The sequence below is a fragment of the Diorhabda carinulata genome, chromosome X, assembly GCF_026250575.1.
Source record: "Diorhabda carinulata isolate Delta chromosome X, icDioCari1.1, whole genome shotgun sequence".
NCBI lineage: Eukaryota > Metazoa > Arthropoda > Insecta > Coleoptera > Chrysomelidae > Diorhabda > Diorhabda carinulata.
The window spans coordinates 493,701-519,323 of record NC_079472.1 but is presented as its reverse complement, the minus strand read 5'-3'; the positions used below and the strand labels follow the sequence as shown (position 1 = coordinate 519,323).

General features: G+C 33.0%; 1 protein-coding gene across 2 annotated transcripts; it reads right to left on the bottom strand.

Moving 5' to 3' along the window:
* Positions 1 to 15: 15 nt before the first annotated feature.
* On the bottom strand, positions 16 to 25,546 carry LOC130902652 (pecanex-like protein 1). Of its 2 annotated transcripts, XM_057814895.1 has the most exons (22): positions 25,125 to 25,546; positions 24,773 to 24,930; positions 24,513 to 24,706; positions 23,940 to 24,461; positions 23,676 to 23,885; positions 23,335 to 23,623; positions 21,557 to 22,104; positions 21,287 to 21,500; positions 20,829 to 21,237; positions 14,047 to 14,973; positions 11,990 to 12,173; positions 11,710 to 11,930; positions 10,667 to 10,972; positions 9,943 to 10,495; positions 9,687 to 9,880; positions 8,351 to 8,985; positions 8,156 to 8,296; positions 7,884 to 8,096; positions 7,640 to 7,830; positions 7,393 to 7,586; positions 4,077 to 4,217; positions 16 to 2,730 (listed from the first exon to the last, which is right to left on the bottom strand). In XM_057814895.1, the coding sequence occupies exons 1-22, from the start codon at positions 25,293 to 25,295 to the stop codon at positions 2,590 to 2,592; spliced, it is 6,756 nt and encodes a 2,251-aa protein (XP_057670878.1). In that variant the 5' UTR covers positions 25,296 to 25,546; the 3' UTR covers positions 16 to 2,589. The 2 variants fall into 2 exon arrangements, with proteins under 2 accessions (XP_057670878.1, XP_057670879.1); XM_057814896.1 differs by lacking the exon at positions 14,047 to 14,973 and having other exon boundaries at positions 25,125 to 25,545.
* Between the last annotated feature and the right edge of the window lie 77 nt (positions 25,547 to 25,623).

The following is a 25,623-nucleotide window of genomic DNA, read 5'->3' as shown; positions in this document are numbered from 1 at the left end:
TAAAATGAAATACAATTTAATTATACGTTAAACTTTATTCAAAAATTTGTTGAACGAAAATTTCATTTTCGAAATTGAACATTTCGACTGGTACCGGTATAATTTTCATGCGTTATTTTCAAGTAAAATTAATTTTTTTTTCAAAACAACCGAATTAGTGAAGAATTTGAAACTTCTTGATTAATTAGAGCTAACTGCAATAACTATATTATCCGACACACGTTTCGATAATCAAATTATCCTCTTCAGATACCTAAGGCTTGTTTTGGTTATAAAAATTGTGTGGTCTAAGCTTAATCAATGTGTTCAAATTATTTTTACCGATTTTAGTACCATTTTGTGGGTCGAAATTTGATTTAAAAAAGTTGCAGTACCGATACAAGTGATGAGATTATCAAAAATGTAATTTTTTTGGAAAATAACTCATGAAAAAAAACCTGCTTTTTTACATTTTTTTTAAATAAGCGTATAACGACTAAAATTTTTCAATTAATGTGACATAATTTTCCATAAAATAAATATTTACATATTTACAATATAACAAGACATCCTACATATTTTAACAGATCCGTATTTCACGTAACAAAAAATAAATAAATAAAAAAAAATTAAACAATCGGTTATTAAATGATTTATAAAAAACGACGTACGTCATTAACGATGCGATTTGCCGGTTTCCTCAATTATAATACATACAAGGTGAAGCGCGCTACTAATTTTGCACTTTAGAAAGTTTTTTTTATTACCTTTCCAGTAACCGTAACTTAACACAAACCCAGTAAAGGATCTTCTAGGATAATAGGGTAGTTACGGTCCATTTTGGACGTTGTTTCACTATAATCGAAAAATATTGATGGAGTTCCGTAACATATTAAACGGTCGGTGACATTTTTGTCTATATTCGGTAACTAAATCGAACTACAGATTTAGTTTCATGTATTAGTGCTTCGATTAATATGATTGCTTATTTTGGAATTTTTGAAAAATAATTACAAAGTTTGGCGACATGTAATTATCAACTCATTTAATGACGTACGTCTATTTTTATAATGTAAGACCTACAAGTATTTCATAACCTCAATCTCAACCGAATTAAATTGGAATAAAAAAGTATTTGAAGGAAAATTTTAATATAAACTGATATTTTGTATTGTATTTATTTAAATACGACAATTGAAATGTCAATTAAAGTACGTCATGTGTCAGTCAAACGTCATTTGTTCTATTCTAATGTTACTATGTGGTAAAATAACCTGCAAAAGTGAATTGGAATAGTATACTTTAGAAAAATCTAGTAAAACTAGTTGGGATTATGAATGAAAATCGATTAAACGAGATATTTTGCCGGCTATAAATAGAGAAATGACATATTCGAATAAGTGTAACACCTAAAAAATCAGTCTATTTATCGTTTTAAGGCAATCATGTAAAAATTCTTTGATCAAATACTACGTTTTATTATTATTATTTTTCAACTAATATACATAATATCCAACCGTATTAAATATATACCTTCCTTACAATATCAACAAGTGTATAGAATTTCCGTTATGTTTTTCTATTTACAGTCAACAGTTTGGACAGTAAAATCACCTGAATTGAAACAAACCCCAATTTAGCGAAATATTTTATTAGTTAAACACGTATATTAGATTACAAAGCCGCCCCCGTCTAATGGGAAATTCAAATTTTGGCAAAACCTCTGACACTTTCAACATAAAACCTCCAAGGAATGTTTTAGTACAAAAATATGTGTAGTGTACACCACGAAGCCGCCCCTGTCTAATAGAATTTTCAAATTTTGGCAAAACTACGATTTTCTTCAAAATAGAAACTTCGAGAAAAACTTTCGGATATAAATTAGTGAATTGTAGATCTCGATGACGCTCCTGTCTTATAAAACATTCCGAATGTTCAAAATTTTGTAAAATTCTAGTTTTTTCCAGAAAATAGGCCTCTACAATAAATACCTGTACTTTAAACCTACCTGTTTAATAAAAATCCTAGTTTTTTGAAAATAGAAATTTCCAGAAAAACTTTAGCATATAAATACGTAAAGTGTATATCCTGATATTTAATACAATTTACAAATTTTTTTTTCGAGAAAAGAAGTTTCCAGAAAAACTTTAGTATATAAATAAGTATGAAAAAAAGGATCACAGAAGATTATGGAAAGAATTATAGGGATGGGGCGGTTAAATTTCCGTTTAACTGATTGTAAAATGTTTCAAGATTGCAAAAATATGATTCAAATCCTGTAGAAGCGATAATTTAACCTCACTCAAGGTAGAACTGAACTAGAGAGTGACTGTGACAGTTAAAAACATGTCCAAACTGTTGCGAAACAAGAAAACACTCGATAACGTATCGATAGCCTACGAAATAAAAATCGCAACAGTCTATGGAAATAAATTAAATACAAAGTCTCCAAGGAAAAATTTCAATTCAAAAAAAGAAAATTTGAATTAATTACATTAATTAAGTAGAAAGAAAATATCGTTTCATAAACAGGAACTTGTATTTGTATCTCCGGAGACTTTAGTTTAAAATTATATGGAAGTATTAAGATTCCGAAATGTATAACTTTTGCTATACTTCCGCGCCGAGATCCTGTACGCCGTTTTCGGCTATCGGGACGTATTTATCATCGATATTAACTAAAAGGATTGTTTTTTCAATATGTGACCTTCTGCTGGGATCCTTATGGCTCGGCAACCATTTATGCACCACCTAAAACATAAACAAAACGTTCAATATCCAATAAAAAAAAATTAATAGAAGTTTTAATCATCACTGTAGAATTTTCTAATAGAAAAACTACTCAAAGTTATTGGTAATATCCGCGGTTTGATAACGCCTTCATATTGGTTCATTTTGGATAGCAACGGGATCAAAACCCTTCCAATCACATAAATTTCCTTCGTACTTGTGTGTAATTCTTCTTCTGGTAGCACCAAACCCTTAAAACATCACCTTTCCTTCAGTTTATTGTCATATACGGGGCACTGAGTCCATTTTTGGTGCGACTATCATATTTCTCGGTAGACTACTTGCAAGATAAACTCAGAGATAATACAAAACATCTGACTTGAAAGAAGTTACGGTAGATATAGATGGGTCTTCTACTTGTTGTATTAACTAATGTTTCCTCTTAAACAAACTAATTACTGGTCTTTTTACCATACATAGGAGACTAAACTGGATATAGATGAGCAATCAATGGACAGACTAGCCACTGTTCTTTTAACCATAAATGGTATCTATCGTATCCCCCTTTTTTACTACGATACTAAGAAACCCAGAATTTACAACTGATCTGTTAATTCTACTACAAAATGTTGGCTGTAGCTACCGAAGATCTTCTTTTTTCATACACTTCCGAGTGTAGTGATCTGGTGTTGACACTTAGAGATAATGTGAATAGAGGGTTGCACCCTCAGGTGTTCGCAGTACCTCCAAACGTTTATAAAATCAGCTGATCTTCTTTGGTTATAGTCTTCGCTTGTCTCAACACTGTAAATTGTTCCAGTAACTAGTTTAGCACCTGTTTACTTGCTTTTTCTATTGTTCTGTACCCGGTACCACAAAAGGGTTCCGATACCATTAAAGGTCACTTGAGAAGACATCATCATGTAGTACAAGGACTGTAGACCATTTAATGGGTGAGCGAAAGGAAGAAAACCCATAAACAAGCCTTACAGTTTATCCATTGAGCCTAAATGTCCCATTAGTAGTTTTACCCGGGGTGTGATGGCAATTTGGGTAACGGTGAATGTCCTAATTATAAAAAAATTGTTTTATGGGATCATTGGTGTTAAAAACGGTTCGATTTTGTTTAGTTTCAGCAAAATTTACAGATGGAAATCAGGTATATTGATTTATCGATTTCAATTCCAACGGAAACCATTTTTTCGGTGTCCTGTTCTTAGTATATTTATTTAAATGGATTTTTTTGGAAAATTTCCTTCAATAATTGGTCCATTAGGAGGTTTTCCTTCCCATAATAAAATCGAGGAAAGCAATTGTACCGAAGAACCTAAAAAAAAATAAATATTCCTTTAATACAAAATATTTACCGTTCCATCCATTCCGACTTCCGGTTTCCAATCTTTCCAATACGTTTTTCCACCTCTAATCCTTATAAATTCGTTCGGCCACAATATTTCCACTTTTCGTATCTGATTTAACGAATCGAACACAGCATTCGAATCTGTAATCTAAGAATAAATTATAATTAGACGAAAAAAAAAAAACACAAGCTTTTATACAGGGTGTCCTACGAATATGTACAGGGATTTTTTTTTTATCATTTTCGTTGTTGGCTTTTCTATACACGATGTCCAAAATTTTTCATTACTGGGCCGTAAGTATCATCCGAATATTTCATTAGAAACTATCCTGATCGTCCTTATAGTGATACACGTTTAAATTTAAGAATTTCTCGATGATCCTGACAAAGATAGTCGCGTGTATTTGTGAAATTACCGCAAATTCATGTGTCTTTTACAATATAGGGTGGAAATTTTAGGGAATTTACGAAATTATCGTAGTTTAATTAGTTTCTCGATGTCGAAAAATTTATATCTTTTATCTGAAACATATTTACGGTATCGCGACCTTGTTTGTTATTTATTTAATAATTGAACCGAATCGTCGGATGATAATTTTTCGAAAAACACGTCGCGAGTTTTTGCGGAAACGTCGTAGAAGAAAATGGCGTCGCGAATCGGTATGATGTTATCGTCGGTGTACGTGTTAAGTGCCGTTTTATCCGTCGAATGTTACGGTAACGTCACAACGTTAATTTTACCGGGAAACAATAAAACGACAATAGTGAAAAGCGTTTTTTGGAAAAACCGCACGCTAATCACCGACATCGATATACGAGAAGAAAACGTACCGATTTTGAAATTCGACGTTTTCGAGGGATTATCGCTTTTACGTACTATAAGTATACAAAAATCGAATTTGTCTATAGTGGAAGAAAACGTTTTCCTAGGACTGAGGCGATTGCAATCGGCGAATTTCAATTACAACAAAATCCGCCACGTGTCGGCGAATATTTTCAAAAATTTACCGATCACAGAAATATTTTTAAAAGGCAACGGAATCGAGACGGTGGCCGAAAACGCTTTTTTCAATTTACGCAATTTGCGCAAAGTGGATTTGAGCGGAAACGACATCGAACTGTTGCCGAAAAATTTGTTTGTGCGCACGGTGAACGTGAAACATTTGGATTTGAGCTACAACAAATTGAGGCATTTTCCGGCGGTTCCCTATCGGCCGTACAGTTTTTTCGACGTGGCGTTCGCGAACGCGACCCGTCACGAAAAAACCGCCTTGAATTTGAGCCACAACAATTTCACTTTCGTCAGTTATTATTTGTTGAGGGGGGTGCGTTTCATCGGCGATCTGAGATTGGATTATAATAGGGTGGAATCGATCAGCGAATACGCTTTCGACGATTTCGTCAACGTCGAAAATTTCAATTTGAATTTCAATAATCTCCGGGAAATCGGCGCCGATTTATTGGAAGTTTTGACGGCGGTGGAAAATTTGAGAATGGCCAATAATCCGTGGAAAAACGATTTCATCTGCTCGTTCGAACGATGGTGCGAAATCCACGACAAAATCAATTATATGAGTTTGAGGTGTCCGATCAAAACGATTTTGTAAATTGTAATTTTTTTTTTTTTTTCAATTAAATCGCATTTTTCATGTTGCGTTTCGTTTTTCCGTAAAACTTAAGAAAAAAAATCACATCCGGCAACGCTGTAAATTTCATATAGTCGCTAGAATTTGCGGAAAATCACATTCGGCAACACGGTACACGCTTCTGTACGGCCATTTTGTTCATATTTTACGGAGAATTGGCAACGGTGCAGTTTCCACCGTCTTCCTAAAGGTAAATTTGGCAACACTTCGTTAAACGCGGCACTATTGAGGCGATTTCTATATTTCAAGTGATAAATAAAGTTCGGCAACATCGCAATTTTCCAAAAAAATTCTCCTAAATGCGGAAAATATTTTATTCGGCAACGTCGCGTGCTTTTATACGGCGGCATTGTCATATCTCGATATAAAAAATTGTTTTGTTGATATTTTCTTTGAAAATCACAAAAATTCCAAATGTTCGAAGAAAAAGTGCGGCAACAGTGTAGCATTCGACAGTTTCGTTTAGTACTATCGCAATTTCTTCGTATCTTGTGGCAACATCGCAATTTACTTGGATAAAATTAGAAAAGTTGCATCGAATGTAAAGAAATTTGGCAACGTGTACGTTTTTCTCAACGGAAAATTCGTCGATTCACGATAAAAAAATTGATTTGCGAAAAATTTTCCATACCTCTAACGAGAAATCGACGAAATTATCGATATTTCATTAAAAACTGGCAACAGCGCACTTTTCACTAGCTTCCTAAATATATATTTGGCAACACTTTATTTTACGCGGCACTATTGAGCGATTTCTGTATTTCGAGTGATAAATAAAGTTCGGCAACATCGCGATTTTCCAAAAAAAAAGTCACGAAAATTTTTCCAAATATGGAAAAAATTTACATTTGGCAACGTCTGTGCGCTTCTGTACGGAAATTTTATTAAAAACTCGATGGAAAAATTGTTTTCCAACATGTTCGGTGAAATTATCGATATTTGATGGAAAACTGGCAACAGCGCACTTTTCACCAACAACTACACGAGCTAATACAACAATTTCGCTATATCTTTACTTAAAAAAAAAATGTTTTATGATTATCTCCTTTTTTGAAAAACTGGCAACAGCGCAGCTTTCGCTAGCTTCGTGAAAATACGCTTGGCGACCTGGCAATTTCGCGCACTGATATAACAACTTTACATCGGTGAAACCTAACGTTTGGCAACGTCTATTTACTTCTGTAGGGAGATTTTTCCTAATCTTGATAGCAAAATTAAATCTCATAAAGTTTTAATTATTTTTGATAAGGAATCAATAAAATTATCAACATTTAATGAATAAACTGGCAACGTTGCACACTTGCCGAGCATTGAAAAAGTATATTTGACCTTCAAATACTAATTTATTTCAATATTTATGAAAAAATAACAATTTGGCATCACCAAACTATGGAAAAAACCTAAATTTGGCAACATAGTAAAATCTTGATAGAAAAATTTTCTTGCAATAATTTTTTTTTGCAACACTTCAACCTTTACGAGGCACATTTGGTAATAATATCACCTTCAAGTGCTACCATATTGTTTATACAATAGATTCATCATATTTTTTTCAGATTTGGCAACAAGGCAATCAACATATTTATAGTTTTATAAACAAAAAACAGGATATTTTAAAAAATTTATCAAATTAAATTGAAAACATTGGGATTGAATATAATTTTTTTTAATACTTACTCTAACCCTTATTGCACAATCCCTTTCGGCAACGGAATTTGTATCGACGACCCTTTCTTCACCTCCCCCTCGAATTTGAACATCAGGTACTTGAGATACCGACCTTTCATCCCTCTCCTTAAATAATCCCGCCAAACTGACCAAAGTCGAACTAGTCGGTTTCCCCATCGAAACTAAACTACCCCTATTACCACCTGTATATTCAAAATATCATTAAAAAATAAAATTTTCGATTCAATATTTTCACCTAACGAAGCTCTACTGAGACTCGATCCTCTCCCGATGCTGCCGCCCAAATGAGAACCATCCGTAGATTGACTACCGGTATGGGCTAAAGTAGACATCGGAGTCATGGCATACATCCCCTCGTGTCCCATACTAACTTCCTCTCTATTAGCCGATCCGCTAGAACAACCCTCACCGCACCTTTTTCTTATCCTAAAAAATTTAATAAATAATAACACTATATTTATTTATTTTTAATAAATCACCTTCTAAACGTATTAAAAAAATAATTTTTAATCTTCTTCAAAGTAACCGATCCCCCTACTAGACTAGAATATTGTTCATTGGTCTCCGCATAACTCGTGGTAAGGGGTGAAACGTATATGGGGTACCCTATGGGTTGATCACAAGACGAATTTATTATATTCCTAAGGGCTTGTTTGGCGTTTTGTATACTACCACGTTCCGGATTACGATTCCTGAAATAATAAATCGATTCGAATATACAATTTAGGACATCCTATATATTATTTCGTACCTAAAATAGACTAGTTCTTGTTGTTGACCAGCCCAAAGGCCCCTAACGCATTCTTTATTCACTTTTATGACACGGAAACTCAAATAACGTTTATTTAACATTATTATTTTGTATTCATCGTTACCTTCATCGAAAACGTGCCTAAAAAATTAATTAAACAAAAAGAAATTGAGAAATAAATTATTGAAATCTTACCTTAGAGCTAAAAGACTAGGTGCTCCACTCAACACGCCCCTTCTCCAAGCCGGATCACCTTCGTGTGAAATAACCAACTCCTCTTCGTGTTTACAAATGGAATCGTATAAAGTGGAAAGCTCTTCGTATTCATCGGCTGCCATGAAATGATCCTGATGTAATTTTAGAGACATTCGAACACCTGGAGCTACCACGGTTTTAAGTAGATCCATATCACTGAAAACCCATTCGTCTCTAGCACAAGATATTCTAAAATCGCCTTTGAATAGAGCATGTAGGCCGTAAAGAAAAAACTCCACTCCGGAAACTGTGTTATGGGAAACCGCACCTAAAGTTCTTCTACCTAACAGACTCAACGCGAAACATAATAGAGTCAACGGGGCGTTTAATCCACATTCGATGTTCTTTTCAGATCTTTCTACGCAATATTTTATCCAATCACCGTGTATTTGCATAAAACTGTTTTTTGTAATGCCGCTGTTTTGGATGTCGTAATCTTCGTCGATGTTACTGTTGAAAGTTGGATCTAAATCGACGAACGTTCTGTGTTCCATCGGAGATAGGGCTTTCAAAATTGTAGGATTGAATAACCAATGTTCTAATTTCGGTGAACGGAGCAAATAAAATATTATACTCTAAAAAAAATTCGACACAATAAAACATTTTTATACCAATAGATATCTAAATAAACAAATTTCTTTAATTTCTTATTTCCTTTACCTTTTGATATGCTTATGTTTCTAAATCTTCTTGATATTAAGTCTCTTCATCGTCTAAATCAAAAAGATTTAAAAACATAAAAATAAAAAAATATATTAAAGCCTGACCTGTTCAAAACTTTCTACAATATATTAAATCACTTTTTTTTTTAAATAAAATCATTAAATGTAATAAGATTCAATAAAATATGAAAAAATTTCGAAATGTAACATAACCTAATCATTTATATTAATAAGAATAGATTAAACAAGTGATTAACAAAAAATATTGAACATTTACCTTGATTAATTAGTTTTTTCATATTTATTTTCGTATTTAATTGTTTTTTCGTCATAATTTTTCGATTTAATTTCGGCATTTCTATTTTAATTTCCGCCATATTTGTTTTACTAAATTGTCATAACAAACTATTTTATAACAACCAATCAAATCATCGTACCAACGTCAAATGTTTTACAACAACCAATGAAATTTTAATTAAAATGTCATTTCGTATAGGGAGTTTTGAAATAACGAGTTGGTTACAAAACATTCTATGCGAGGAAATAATAAAAGTTATATATACCGGTTGTCCCAAATAAATAAAAAATTTAATATATAAAAAAATTGTTTTTACCTTAACATAATAAGAGACCAAAACTTTCCTAAATTCAAAAACTTGCAACATAGTCACCGCGCTATTATCGGATATGCTATAACCTTCGAGAATATATTTCGCAGCCATAACTTCCCAAGCCAACCATCTTTGATTAAAAGCGGCGTTGACGCTCAGCATATTCGGTAGGTGACCAGTATCGCAACAACAACAACCTAAAACCGAATTTCGGGCGTTATTTACCGCGAATATCGTTCGTCAAAATAATAACGCTCACCGTCATTTTCCTCGACCCCTTCGGTAATAGCTTCGACTTCTCTTTGTTGACAATAAGTCCCCCTAAATTCCAATCCTCTCATTTGAAAAGTGGTTACGTCGTTACCCATTTCTATGATATGCACCAAACAATTTAAATAATCCGATGCTAATACGAAACAGTCTCCCTGATTCACCGGACCCCATCTCCCCATTTTTAAATCACCGCATAGAGAAGTCTGCAAGGACCTGGTGAGATGTTCGTAAAACAGCGAATTCAAATTATTATCGTCCGCCCCTAAATTTCTGTCTAAATGGGAAGAAAGTGGAGTATTCGAATGATCTACTCGTCTGGTGTTATAATCCCTTTCCCAAAATTTAATAGGACGTACGTAGGATATTATAAATATGGCGCTACCTAAGAAAGGATTCAGGGGCATCGAGAGACAGGACGATAAAATCGCTTGTAGGAACAACATGGCGGAATGGGGTACAGAGAAAGGTTGGGCGAAGGCGTGGAACGCCGAGCCCCACGTTATCTGCCAAGGGGCTATGTAAGTCACAACAAATTGGATCTGAAAGAGAAAATTTATTGAAAAATATGTTTTTTTTTTTTAATAAATCGTCTCTTTTCAAGTAAAACATTTTTCAAAATCAATTTTCTATCAAACGATACCTAAAGTCGAGACGATTTATTAAGTAAAACATTAAGAAAATTGGAAAATAAAATATTTTTATCGACTTACCTTTAACAACAACTCGTAAATTTTATTGTAAATAGTAACCATAAAAAAGTAGATAACCAAAAAGGATTCGCCGACGTCCCTGACGTCGTATTTGTAAAATAAAGCCGTAAATACTAGAATCAGATATTGGGAACTCTGATTCGAATAACTGTTCCTTAGGCACTTTATTCCGCATATCACAACTATAAATGAACCTCGTAGAGTACCGTATTTCGATACTATACGAGGAGAGTCTTCAGTCAATACGGAGAGAAACAAAAGTGGATACACTATGTTTCGTTCCAAAAATGAAAAATATACGTACACCTGAAAGTAATTTCAATCATAAATAAAACACAAAATTATCATAAAAAGTCGAAATATATAACTTAAAAAGGATTGAAATGTCATTAGTGAGGTTAAGTCAAATCGCTTGTAAATAAATATCTTTCAATGTTGTTTTATATTTTCTTTAATATAATAAAATTTACCTCGATAAATTATAACTTTATTAATTATATTTATTCTTCTATTTAACTGTAATATAACATTATTCTTTGTATTAAATTTCGGCGTTTCATCAATTTCAGCCATTTTTGTTTTGCTAATATGTCAACAAACAATTTTCGACCTTATTGAATTGTCGTATAGCATAGGGATATTTTAATTCAAGCGTTGGTAGCATTGAATTTCCAATATAGAAATCCAGTAAACATTCCGTCAAATAACATAATAAAAGTTATATACCGGCTGTCCCGAATAATTGAAAAGTTTAATAAAAATTAATTGAGTGCTAAATCCGTTTAGAAAAATTATAATTTGATATTTTGAGTATAAAAACATGAAAATTTTTTTTCGTAAGAAATTACAAAATTCGAATCGTTTTTTTTTTCATTTAAAAACTTTTTTCAATTTATGAATATCTTATGAATCATATGACGTAACAAAAGTTATATACCAGCTGTCCAAAATAATTGAAAAATATAATGAGCTCAGAAAATTAGATATTCAATAATTTCTGATGCTAATTTAAAAAAAATTGTATAAATAATGAAATGTCTTACCGTTTCGAACCACATAATTTTGGCAGGTCCTTTGATCTGATAATGTTCGTGTTCCTGTGACCGAAGGATCGGTCTGGCGATACATAACCAAGGAAGATGTTTTCTAAATTGAGGAATGATATAATGTAAGATGAACCCCAATGTAGCGCCTATGGACCATAAAACCGGACCCAATTCCGGTTGAAGTACCGTAAATACGGTACTGGCGTGAACTGCGAAAACTGTAAAGTAAAAATCGGATTTCGGTATCGATTTTTGGGTAAATTTTTGTCGATATTACCTAAAATCGCTATTAAACTGCATAATATTAGGTCGTTTTTTAATCTGGCGTTGTTGATTTTTTGTAATTTCAAAGGCAACGGATCCGCAACATCGTCTTCGGGGTATTGTTCTTTATTATTAGGAAATTTTACAGTCTTTTCTTTAGTATTTATGCCTTTGGAATCGGTTTTTGTGAGTTTATCCTGAAATATATATATTTTTGTTCATGCTCCTTATAATATATAAGAAAATTTTGAAAAAAAAAATTGTTAAAACCGGATCTGGAGTATACTTTTCAAATTATATTTATATCAAATACAAAATATTAAGAAATTTACTTCGATTTTAAAGAAAATCTTGACGATTATTAATTATAATCACCCTGTAACCAAAAAATGTTGAAAAATTTCGTATTTCTAGGTGTATATGAAAATTAGATGTATATGAACTTTGCTAGGTCACTCAGTATACGAATTATACTTTTCTTTATATTTCATTCTGTTTTCTTTTTCACACTGTATCATAATATATCACATAACATTGTAATTTCAAGTTTTAACTACATTTTATAATTTATAAATATGAATAAAATGGATTGGAATTGTACTTACTGTATAATAATGGGCTTATCCTTAAGAGACAAAATTATTCGAAAAAGTTTTTCAAAAATCACTGTGTACAGTATATGCGTGAATGTTTTAATAAATATAAAGAAAACACAACATAAAACATCAATAAAATCACTTAAAACCGTAGACGAAAAACTGCGAGGTATAAACATAACCTCGAAATACAAAATTTCGAACATTTACTTTTATACACAATATATCAATGCCTAAATTTATTCATTATGTATTTCAAGTCGTTTATCTTCTTTTATAATTAAATTTTATCACTAATCAATTTTACATCACTAAATTTACTTTATAAGAAAACACGAATCGAGAGACAAATTTTGTTGAGTTGATAATAAGAATCAATTCCGAACGAGTACGACTTGAAGATTGTTGGAATACACACATTTAATCACGAATTATTCATTATTATTAATATTAAAGATTCATTATTTAAATTAATAACATAAACGTAAATAATGAAGGTAGATTCGGAATCAATAATAGAGATTTGATTGAATTAGAAAATGTCACTAGTTAGGAACATTTTGGTCTATCAGTTGGTAACAACAATCACGTGATATCGTCGCAAGTTGTATATATACCAGTTGTCCCAAATTATTGAGAAATCTTGTAGTGGACATATCAAAAATGAATTTGAGCTTGTTAAACGTGAGGAATCAAATTAATTTTAAATAATTTTGTGAAAAAAAATGAATTAAATAATAGAAATAATACAAATAGAGGAAGAAAGCAAATGAATTAAGGCGAAAGCGTTTGTTTGTCTTTTACGCGTTTTTTTTGTTGGTAGTACAATGATTGACAACGTTAACAAGTATATATACCGGTTGTCCCAAATTATTGGAAAATATTATCAAGTTGATTGATCAAAAATTAATTAGAGATTGTAGAATCGAATAATCATAAAAAATTTGGTGAAAAAACTATCAAAAATAGTAGAAAATCAAATTTAACAATATAAATAGTGAAAATTGATATACCAGTTGTCCCAAACTATCGAATAAGTCATGATTTCGTAGGAAATGTATCAAAAATTTAATTTCGACGTGTAAAACATGAGAAATCATATGATTCAAAGAAAAATTATGAAAAAACGGTAGAAAATCAAATTAAATAATAGAAATGGTAAAAATAGAATGAGAAAGTGATTGAATTATGTAAATTGGTGAATAGAAAGCACCCGTTTGATTTTTTTCTCGGGGTTTTGTCGTCGATATTACGATAAAAAGTGATAAAATGAAAAATTATATATACCAGTTGTCCCAAGCTATTGATTAAGTTATAGTTTTGCTATTTAATATATCAAAAATTTAATTTGAGCCTGTGAAACATAAGAAATCGAATGATTCTGAAGGAAAAATCATAAAAAATGGGGAATAATCGAAAATAAATGTTAAAAAACCAAATAAAACGATAAAAAACTCGATAAATAATTACCGACCTGATCGTTTTGGCCCCCTCCGGCGGCGGGTTCGCCGCCGTCTCCCCGGTTCTGCTGTTCCCTGTAGACGTCAGGCAGCCAGAGATGATCCTTCAACATGTTCCACATATGCGTCGGATCGCTGGTAGATCTGCTGAGGTGGTAACAGGCGGCTACGAGACACGCGCAAAATATCGAAAACAAAATATGCTGCGCCCCTTTGGTCTCGCTCAAACCCCCGTAACACACGCCCCCCAATATTATCACAGTAAAAAACGATCGGAAAACGCAATAAAAGGCCGCCGATAGATTGGAGGCGGCGTTGCCGCCGAACGCGTGCATGTCGATTTGTTCGAGAATATAGACGAGAAACGTGTTGATCTGAGGAAAGAGACCGAAAGAAAACAACAGCGGAAACGCCAATATGAACGTAACGAAAAAATCGCGCGACAGACGCAGATATTGCCCGGAAGTTAACCGGAACGAATTGAGATCGTAGCCGGAGGAGTCGCGCGTCCGCTCCGATAAATTCGAATCGAGTATAAGTACCAAGGATGCGAATATACAAAAGTACAACGGTCTCGAATAGGCGATTATTCTATTGAAACCGTGCGTGGGGGATGCGGCGTCCGGTTGGACGCTCTTCACCAACGAATATTGGCAACCGGCCGTTACGAAACAAAACGCGAAAGCCGATACGTCCCTGTAAAATTGTTTGTACAACAATATCGAGCCCAATGCGCAAACGGAACCGCCCAATATTATGGAAATTATCGTTTCGCGCAAAGTTAAATTTCGATCTAGAAGCGCCAACAATTTCAATCTGTCCATGCTGATTTTGACGTACGTCCGCGGCGGCCACACTTTGAACGCGTAATAACTTTTCGTCCTTTTCACGTTTTCGTCCGTCGGTTTCGGTATTATGCACTTGAATTTCGTCGACACCGACTGAAATTTCAATTAAATACCCCATCAATTTACATATTTATAAACAAAAGTTTTAATAAATTTGGCAACGCCGGTTAGTTCTAAATGTCATCGATCTAAATACGGTGTAAACATAACCTCGAATGTGAAAGTTTCAACTTGTACCGTAGATAAAGTCAAATAATTAATAACCAAAGACAAACGCGCGGTTTAAATGAATTTATTTCAACCGAAAAAGACTAAAAACACGGTTTCTGATTGTATTTAATGATTCGGCAACGTCGATTTATTCTAAATGTCACCGATACATCCGGTGTAAACGATTAGTTGTTAAACATAACCTCAAATATGAAAGTTTCAACTTGTACCGTAGATAAAGTCAAATAATTAATAACCAAAGACAAACGCGCGGTTTAAATGAATTTATTTCAACCGAAAAAGACTAAAAACACGGTTTCTGATTGTATTTAAAGATTCGGCAACGTCGATAGGTTCTAAATGTCACTCATACATCCGGTGTAAACGATTTGTTGTTAAACATAACCTCAAATATGAAAGTTTCAACTTGTACCGTAGATAAAGTCAAATAATTAATAACCAAAGACAAACGCGCGGTTTAAATGAATTTATTTCAACCGAAAAAGACTAAAAACACGGTTTCTGATTGTATTTAATGATTTGGCAACGTCGATTTATTCTAAATGTCACCGATACATCCGGTGTAAACGATTAGTTGTTAAACATAACCTCAAATATGAAAGTTTCAACTTGTACCGTAGATAAAGTCAAATAATTAATAACCAAAGACAAACGCGCGGTTTAAATGAATTTATTTCAACCGAAAAAGACTAAAAACACGGTTTCTGATTGTATTTAAAGATTCGGCAACGTCGATAGGTTCTAAATGTCACTCATACATCCGGTGTAAACGATTAGTTGTTAAACATAACCTCAAATATGAAAGTTTAAACTTGTACCGTAGATAAAGTCAAATAATTAATAACCAAAGACAAACGCGCGGTTTAAATGAATTTATTTCAACCGAAAAAGACTAAAAACACGGTTTCTGATTGTATTTAAAGATTCGGCAACGTCGATAGGTTCTAAATGTCACTCATACATCCGGTGTAAACGATTTGTTGTTAAACATAACCTCAAATATGAAAGTTTCAACTTGTACCGTAGATAAAGTCAAATAATTAATAACCAAAGACAAACGCGCGGTTTAAATGAATTTATTTCAACCGAAAAAGACTAAAAACACGGTTTCTGATTGTATTTAATGATTTGGCAACGTCGATAGGTTCTAAATGTCACTCATACATCCGGTGTAAACGATTTGTTGTTAAACATAACCTCAAATATGAAAGTTTCAACTTGTACCGTAGATAAAGTCAAATAATTAATAACCAAAGACAAACGCGCGGTTTAAATGAATTTATTTCAACCGAAAAAGACTAAAAACACGGTTTCTGATTGTATTTAATGATTTGGCAACGTCGATTTATTCTAAATGTCACCGATACATCCGGTGTAAACGATTAGTTGTTAAACATAACCTCAAATATGAAAGTTTCAACTTGTACCGTAGATAAAGTCAAATAATTAATAACCAAAGACAAACGCGCGGTTTAAATGAATTTATTTCAACCGAAAAAGAGTAAAAACACGGTTTCTGATTGTATTTAAAGATTCGGCAACGTCGATAGGTTCTAAATGTCACTCATACATCCGGTGTAAACGATTTGTTGTTAAACATAACCTCAAATATGAAAGTTTCAACTTGTACCGTAGATAAAGTCAAATAATTAATAACCAAAGACAAACGCGCGGTTTAAATGAATTTATTTCAACCGAAAAAGACTAAAAACACGGTTTCTGATTGTATTTAATGATTTGGCAACGTCGATTTATTCTAAATGTCACCGATACATCCGGTGTAAACGATTAGTTGTTAAACATAACCCCAAATATGAAAGTTTCAACTTGTACCGTAGATAAAGTCAAATAATTAATAGCCAAAGACAAACGCGCGGTTTAAATGAATTTATTTCAACCGAAAAAGAGTAAAAACACGGTTTCTGATTGTATTTAATGATTTGGCAACGTCGATTTATTCTAAATGTCACCGATACATCCGGTGTAAACGATTAGTTGTTAAACATAACCCCAAATATGAAAGTTTCAACTTGTACCGTAGATAAAGTCAAATAATTAATAACCAAAGACAAACGCGCGGTTTAAATGAATTTATTTCAACCGAAAAAGACTAAAAACACGGTTTCTGATTGTATTTAATGATTTGGCAACGTCGATTTATTCTAAATGTCACCGATACATCCGGTGTAAACGATTAGTTGTTAAACATAACCCCAAATATGAAAGTTTCAACTTGTACCGTAGATAAAGTCAAATAATTAATAGCCAAAGACAAACGCGCGGTTTAAATGAATTTATTTCAACCGAAAAAGAGTAAAAACACGGTTTCTGATTGTATTTAATGATTTGGCAACGTCGATTTATTCTAAATGTCACCGATACATCCGGTGTAAACGATTAGTTGTTAAACATAACCCCAAATATGAAAGTTTCAACTTGTACCGTAGATAAAGTCAAATAATTAATAACCAAAGACAAACGCGCGGTTTAAATGAATTTATTTCAACCGAAAAAGACTAAAAACACGGTTTCTGATTGTATTTAAAGATTCGGCAACGTCGATAGGTTCTAAATGTCACTCATACATCCGGTGTAAACGATTAGTTGTTAAACATAACCTCAAATATGAAAGTTTCAACTTGTACCGTAGATAAAGTCAAATAATTAATAACCAAAGACAAACGCGCGGTTTAAATGAATTTATTTCAACCGAAAAAGACTAAAAACACGGTTTCTGATTGTATTTAATGATTTGGCAACGTCGATTTATTCTAAATGTCACCGATACATCCGGTGTAAACGATTAGTTGTTAAACATAACCTCAAATATGAAAGTTTAAACTTGTACCGTAGATAAAGTCAAATAATTAATAACCAAAGACAAACGCGCGGTTTAAATGAATTTATTTCAACCGAAAAAGACTAAAAACACGGTTTCTGATTGTATTTAAAGATTCGGCAACGTCGATAGGTTCTAAATGTCACTCATACATCCGGTGTAAACGATTAGTTGTTAAACATAACCCCAAATATGAAAGTTTCAACTTGTACCGTAGATAAAGTCAAATAATTAATAACCAAAGACAAACGCGCGGTTTAAATGAATTTATTTCAACCGAAAAAGACTAAAAACACGGTTTCTGATTGTATTTAAAGATTCGGCAACGTCGATAGGTTCTAAATGTCACTCATACATCCGGTGTAAACGATTAGTTGTTAAACATAACCTCAAATATGAAAGTTTAAACTTGTACCGTAGATAAAGTCAAATAATTAATAACCAAAGACAAACGCGCGGTTTAAATGAATTTATTTCAACCGAAAAAGACTAAAAACACGGTTTCTGATTGTATTTAAAGATTCGGCAACGTCGATAGGTTCTAAATGTCACTCATACATCCGGTGTAAACGATTTGTTGTTAAACATAACCTCAAATATGAAAGTTTAAACTTGTACCGTAGATAAAGTCAAATAATTAATAACCAAAGATAAATGCGCGGTTTAAATGAATTTATTTCAACCGAAAAAGACTAAAAACACGGTTTCTGATTGTATTTAATGATTTGGCAACGTCGATTTATTCTAAATGTCACCGATACATCCGGTGTAAACGATTAGTTGTTAAACATAACCTCAAATATGAAAGTTTCAACTTGTACCGTAGATAAAGTCAAATAATTAATAACCAAAGACAAACGCGCGGTTTAAATGAATTTATTTCAACCGAAAAAGACTAAAAACACGGTTTCTGATTGTATTTAATGATTTGGCAACGTCGATTTATTCTAAATGTCACCGATACATCCGGTGTAAACGATTAGTTGTTAAACATAACCTCAAATATGAAAGTTTCAACTTGTACCGTAGATAAAGTCAAATAATTAATAACCAAAGACAAACGCGCGGTTTAAATGAATTTATTTCAACCGAAAAAGACTAAAAACACGGTTTCTGATTGTATTTAATGATTTGGCAACGTCGATTTATTCTAAATGTCACCGATACATCCGGTGTAAACGATTAGTTGTTAAACATAACCTCAAATATGAAAGTTTCAACTTGTACCGTAGATAAAGTCAAATAATTAATAACCAAAGACAAACGCGCGGTTTAAATGAATTTATTTCAACCGAAAAAGACTAAAAACACGGTTTCTGATTGTATTTAAAGATTCGGCAACGTCGATAGGTTCTAAATGTCACTCATACATCCGGTGTAAACGATTTGTTGTTAAACATAACCTCGAATGTGAAAGTTTCAACTTGTACCGTAGATAAAGTCAAATAATTAATAACCAAAGACAAACGCGCGGTTTAAATGAATTTATTTCAACCGAAAAAGACTAAAAACACGGTTTCTGATTGTATTTAAAGATTCGGCAACGTCGATAGGTTCTAAATGTCACTCATACATCCGGTGTAAACGATTTGTTGTTAAACATAACCTCAAATATGAAAGTTTAAACTTGTACCGTAGATAAAGTCAAATAATTAATAACCAAAGACAAACGCGCGGTTTAAATGAATTTATTTCAACCGAAAAAGACTAAAAACACGGTTTCTGATTGTATTTAATGATTCGGCAACGTTGATTTATTCTAAATGTCACCGATAACCTCAAATATGACATTTTATTTCAAATGAGGGACTTAAACCACGGTTGCTGATTGTATTTAAGAATTTAGCAAAACTGATAGAACCTATAATGATTTTACTTGATGATCTTCTGGGGGAAAACGGTCTTTTTCATTTCCTGATCCAAAATATGGTCCCTCTCTTCAAGTTCCAAAAGGAAATTACCTTTTCCGGTTAATAGAAAGATCATTAATGCCTTTTTTGGACGATTTTCTGGGAAAAAACTATAATTTCCTCTTTCTGACAGGAAATTGTCCCCTTACGTAACAGGAAACAACCTGCAATAATGTTCTAGGCAATGTCCTGCCAAAAAACAAGCTTCCTCACTTCCTGGTCTGAAAGACAGTCCTTTTAGTAACTAAAAAGCATCTATGATAGCTTTACTAGAGCATTTTTCACTTTCCGATCCAAAAATTGTCCCCTTCGGTGATTAAAAAGAACCTATAATGACTTTTCCAGGCAATTTTCTTGAAAGAAAACAGTCCCTTCCCCTTCCCAGTCGATTCTCTAGTAAACAACAAGTTTTATCACCCCTAGATCCAACATACTGTCTCTTTCCTCAAAATCCAGGAAGGAAATTACCCCTTTTGGTTATGAACAACGATTTTTTTAGACAATTCCAATGGAAAAACTAACTTTCCTCATTTCCTTTTCCAAAATATGGTCCTTAAAACAAAAATAAAAATTTGTATATAAAAGATATCCTCTTATAAACATATAAACTCTAACATCCTCTAATTTTTAAAAAATATTGTATTCCTTTGATATTATCGGTTATGTGGCAACAATGTAATTAGTCATAAACAATTCATTATGATAATAAACCATATATCCACCTAAAAAGAATCATAACGCTACCGAATAAACAAATTTTGTAATCAGTCAAAAAATCGAGTTGATAACCACAGTACAGACCCGATTTAGCACAAAATGATTTCTTAATCAACACCTCTTTTAATACACCAGTCAAATTAGAAATAATTCTTCACCCCCATAGAGAATCGTATATGAAAACCTAATTTCTACGATATATTTTCATAGTAGTTCAAATACACCACCTTATATAAAATAATCTTACTTACTTCTGATAATAGCAATCGATCCTGTTCGAAAGGCGGTTTTATCCTCTGGAATTGATCAGAATTCTGTTGAAAATTCATCGGTTGCATCGATTTTTGCAAAGACACGTCTAATATCGTAGAAACCGAACTATTACAAATCGATTCCGTACTGTTACTATCCCAAATATCGACTGTCCTTCTAGTATCACTCCGACGTCGGTTTCTACGATTCACCTCCGCCCCCTGCGAAGTACTAGGACCGTTCGGTTCGATACTACCCCCTTTATCGTCATAGGATAATACACACAAATCACCGTATTCATCCGCCGTACAATGACTACAACTTTCAGTGGTATCATTAAAATTTTTAGATGTATATGTACCACCGTATCCTGATAGGAAATTGTCCTTTTTACCTACGGGGTTAGTCCTAAAAATAAAATATAAAATATGTAAAATAGATGAAATAATTCAATTACCTTCTCCTATGGGCTCGGTTCATTCTTTTCAACCTCATACGGTTAGAATTCGACCGGATACTTTCCAAGCCCATTGTGGAACTTATATTGCTCGGTCTGGATTGCAGGAACACTGATAATAGAGGCGCCGGGGGTAATAAAGTGCTTAATTCGTTATTGGAACCGTTGGAGGAACCGTCTTCGTTCTTAGATTGAGGATCCGATTTATTAGTATCTAGAAATTGATAAATTGAATTTTTTTTTTTTTAATAAAAATGTTCATTTTCTAACCTGTTTTAGATAAATTATTTTTCTGTCCTGTTTCTAATCCGTCTACTGGGCTCAAACTCTCCGAATGCCTTAACTGCGTTTGTGTGACTTTATTTTCTTTCGTCGGTTCATTTCTTTGTCTATCCAACCTCGGTTTACATCTGCATACGCTACATTTTTCCGATTCGCTTTTCGGTAGTTTTTTCGTTATGGAACTTTGGGTGTCCCTTCGGGTTTTCTTTGGTATAGCGCCCAGGCTACTAGTCGATGGGACTTGGTCTTGAAGGACTTTACTAACGTCGTGTTCTAAAGATACGGTTGTGGTACTACACCAACCACCGTTATCTCTTTTAAGAGGTTCGGTCAAGTTGGGAAATTTTCTTTGATGTTGACATCTCGAATGACCAGCTTGGTCGTCGCTCATCGCCCTCCTCCGCGTCTTCGCTATTTTCTTTTTTCTTACCACCACCGGCGGATCATCTTCACCGGGTTTAACTATTCTACATATTTTTTGCGGTTTTCTTCTTACCGGTTTATCAATTTTTTCTTCGGTACCAGGACAAATAGACCTAAAGGGAAAACCTCAAATCAAATAAATCAGTCAGGTTCTTAAGGATATTTCCACTACACACAATATTCCAATTAAATAGATCAAAATGATATTTTTTTAAAGAAAATTTTGATATTTAAAAAAAAAATCAACCCCACGTCTATTTGTAGTTACTTTTTTTTTATACACTGTATTTATAGGCACTTTTTGTAGCATCAAAAATAAAACTACAACACTGTAGAACAATCCAGATTATTTTAAAACTGTATAATCATTTAGACAATAACAAATTGTTGGGGAAAGAAAAATTACCACCAATTTAGCTTCGTTGCACTAACTTCTCCGTAAAATTCTTCCTCACTTAATATTTATATACCACAAATAACACTTTAATACCGTGGTGAACCCATTTATTCATATCTAGAACCTGGTATATTCACATTGCTTCTTGCACTTAACAATCACCATGAAATTTCAACGAAAAAGTCATTTTTAATCTGAGATTGCATCCTTTTGGTGCAAGTATCGAATTCGAATATTACAGCCAAGCACCAAATCTCACTGTTATCCAATGATTCTACTTTTTGAACCAAAAACCCCTCCGAGTTCATCTTCACTGGGATTGCTGTCTCCTGTTGAAGATTAAAACACCAAATCTCACTGCAGCCTGTCCCTTTTAATGTCTGAATTGACCTTTCAGGATCATCTTCACTAGAATTGATTCCTTTAAATGTACTAAGGATTTCACCCAAATTCCAAGTCTCCATGCGATACTCTTTCAACTAAAAGCACATCTTGCTATCTAACCCTTCAACTTTTTCAACCAAAAGCCCCTCCAAAAGCATTTCTATTTACTCAACTGGAGGAGCATCTTGTCCTGGTGTAGGTGTCCAACTTGAAGATTAAAACATAAATTAGAAACACATTAGTAGGGATCATCTTCACTGCCAAAGCTTTCTTTGGCTATGGAAAAAAACCGTCTTCGTTATAGTGAATTTTCTTGGTGTTCTTTTTGAAAATATCATTGCCATTTGTCTATTCCATACTCTTTCTAAAACCTTTGCTCTTCTGGAACTTTTTTTGTATATTTTCGTTGATACCAATGTTGTCCAGGTCTTTTATGAATTCCATCCACAATAATTCACTTATTTTTTTACTGGGGATTATTTATTCTTTTTAAAAACAACCCCTCGCTAGCCACATGACGAATGTTCTTGGCAATGGATCCAAACGGTTATAGAAAACTTACCCTGCTCTATTATCTTCACATTCCATGCTAGAATTACTGAATGAAAGATTTTTATCACTGATTTCATTATCTGTATTATAAAAATCAGTTCTAGCATCTTGCATATCGGGCGTGGTACTGGAATTTGAATTATCATTATTTTCTATAAGTTTATCTTTGGAATTGTTACATTCTTTTGTATTGAGTATTGTTGTAGCTGAAAGTATTTTAATCGGTTGTTGGTACTTGTCTTCGTAAGGCACGCTTTTCAGTTTTTTCTGTTTGATATACATCAACGGACTGTGGCTACCTGAAACAAAAAAAATCTCAATTTCCAAAAAATTAATCATGATAAAAATTACCTTGATCATTTTCTTCTACCTCAGATTCGGATCTATGTTCCATACTTTCTAAATCAGTATCTGGTCCATGGGAAGTCTGATGTTCATCTGATTGTTCTGCTATTGGATAAACAATCTCAGAACCGTAATAAGAACATAAATTCAGATGTTGATTTCTTGTTAAACTAGAGCTGGGAGGTGGTAAAGGATTTTTAGTTAAACTTTTAGCCCCTATAACGAAAAATTAATCAAAATATACCCTATAAAACGACTAAATGCGCTTACCAAGTATTTCCAAGCTATTTGGATGGAGATCTAAGGATAAAGGAGGACAACAGGCTTCAAGGACAGTGGATCTTATACGACGCACCCCCATAACAGTCGGTTTAAAATAAAACCCTTCGGAAGTTAGAGGTTGATTTAGATTTTTATCTATATAACCTAATTCGAGAGAACCTGTCGGTTTAATCTCAGTTTGTACACTGGACGGTAAAAAACTCAAACTAGTAAAATTTGAGTATCTCCTTCCTGTAGTTTCTATTTGATCGAAATTACCAGAATCTCTTTCCAGCTCAGATTTGACACTTTGCAAAAGGGATCTTTGCTTCAAAGGCATATCTTGCTCATCCATTATGGTTACTTTTTTATCTTCTTTAATAACAGTTACATAGCTATCAGTTTTGGAACGTTGGTGCTTTGGACGTCTATCAGAGGTGTGTTTAGTTTCAGATTGATTAGACACTGGAATGATTGGATTATCGTCGCTACTTTCAGATGAATTTTTCCTATGTACTTCCGCTTTTAAATCTATAAGAAAAACGTAAATATACACTCAATAAATAAATAATTCAACTTTACCAATAGTACTGCTGGGTTTACAAGCCCCTTCTGTGTAATCCGTTTGGTGTATATCAAACTCTAAACTCTCCGCATCAGTACTATGTAAAGGACCAAATTCAATATCATGAAGATGAGGCAATTTTGTTGCAGTCCTACTTGTTTGTACACTAGATTTATTAGGAAGTTCCTGTAATTCAATCCCTTCTTCTTCTCTGAAAAAATATTTATATAATTGAAGAATAAAGTGATTAAATAATATTTGATTAGGTAATTATTACTTTTTCAATTCCTGCGGTATATCTTCAATTTCTTCTATTATACACTCTTTGGTATCATACATATAGTGGAGACCATAATTAACAAGTTTCAATACAGTAAGACCTAACGTAACTGAACCACAATAAAAATACCAGACTGTTAATGATGGTGGACAATACTACAAAAAAAATATATAACATATACCTTAATACTTATTTAATTAATGTATCAATAATTTAAATAAAACTCTACTACCATAACATGTTTATATAAAGTTTAACATAATGTTTTATTATATAAAGAAGATTTAAATTACAATAAATAATTGTTTATAATAAACGTTCCTAATTAGATTATTTGATTATTACTTACCACGTAAATGCAGAAAGGTACACAGAGCAAATATAACCAAATGTATAAATGAAAAGTGTTACAAAAAACATCCTGGTGAGGATCGTAGAACCATCCTCCCGTTAACGAAGCCCAAACTCCTTGTCTGAGAATTTCTAGCGTTTGTGATCCCATTTGACTCTCTTCTATCATATTTGAAATAATAACTGCGTAATGTTCATTTTGGTTGAATTTTCTCCAATGCAGCACTTTCTCCAAAATGGTTCCATATTAAGAATGACTTCGCAAGTTATCACAGTTGATTGATATGAAACATGATACTGTTATCAGTTCAACAATAATTGTCAATTATTTTTTCTTTTAAAATCGGTACAATAATAAACTCACAAATTTATTAATATTTTTTTGGAAACCTATTTGACAATTGATGACACATTCTGTCATATGTCAAATTAAAGTTTGTTCAAAATTGTACTCTGAGTTATTTATATAAAGCGTCCGCTACACTATTCAATTCGAC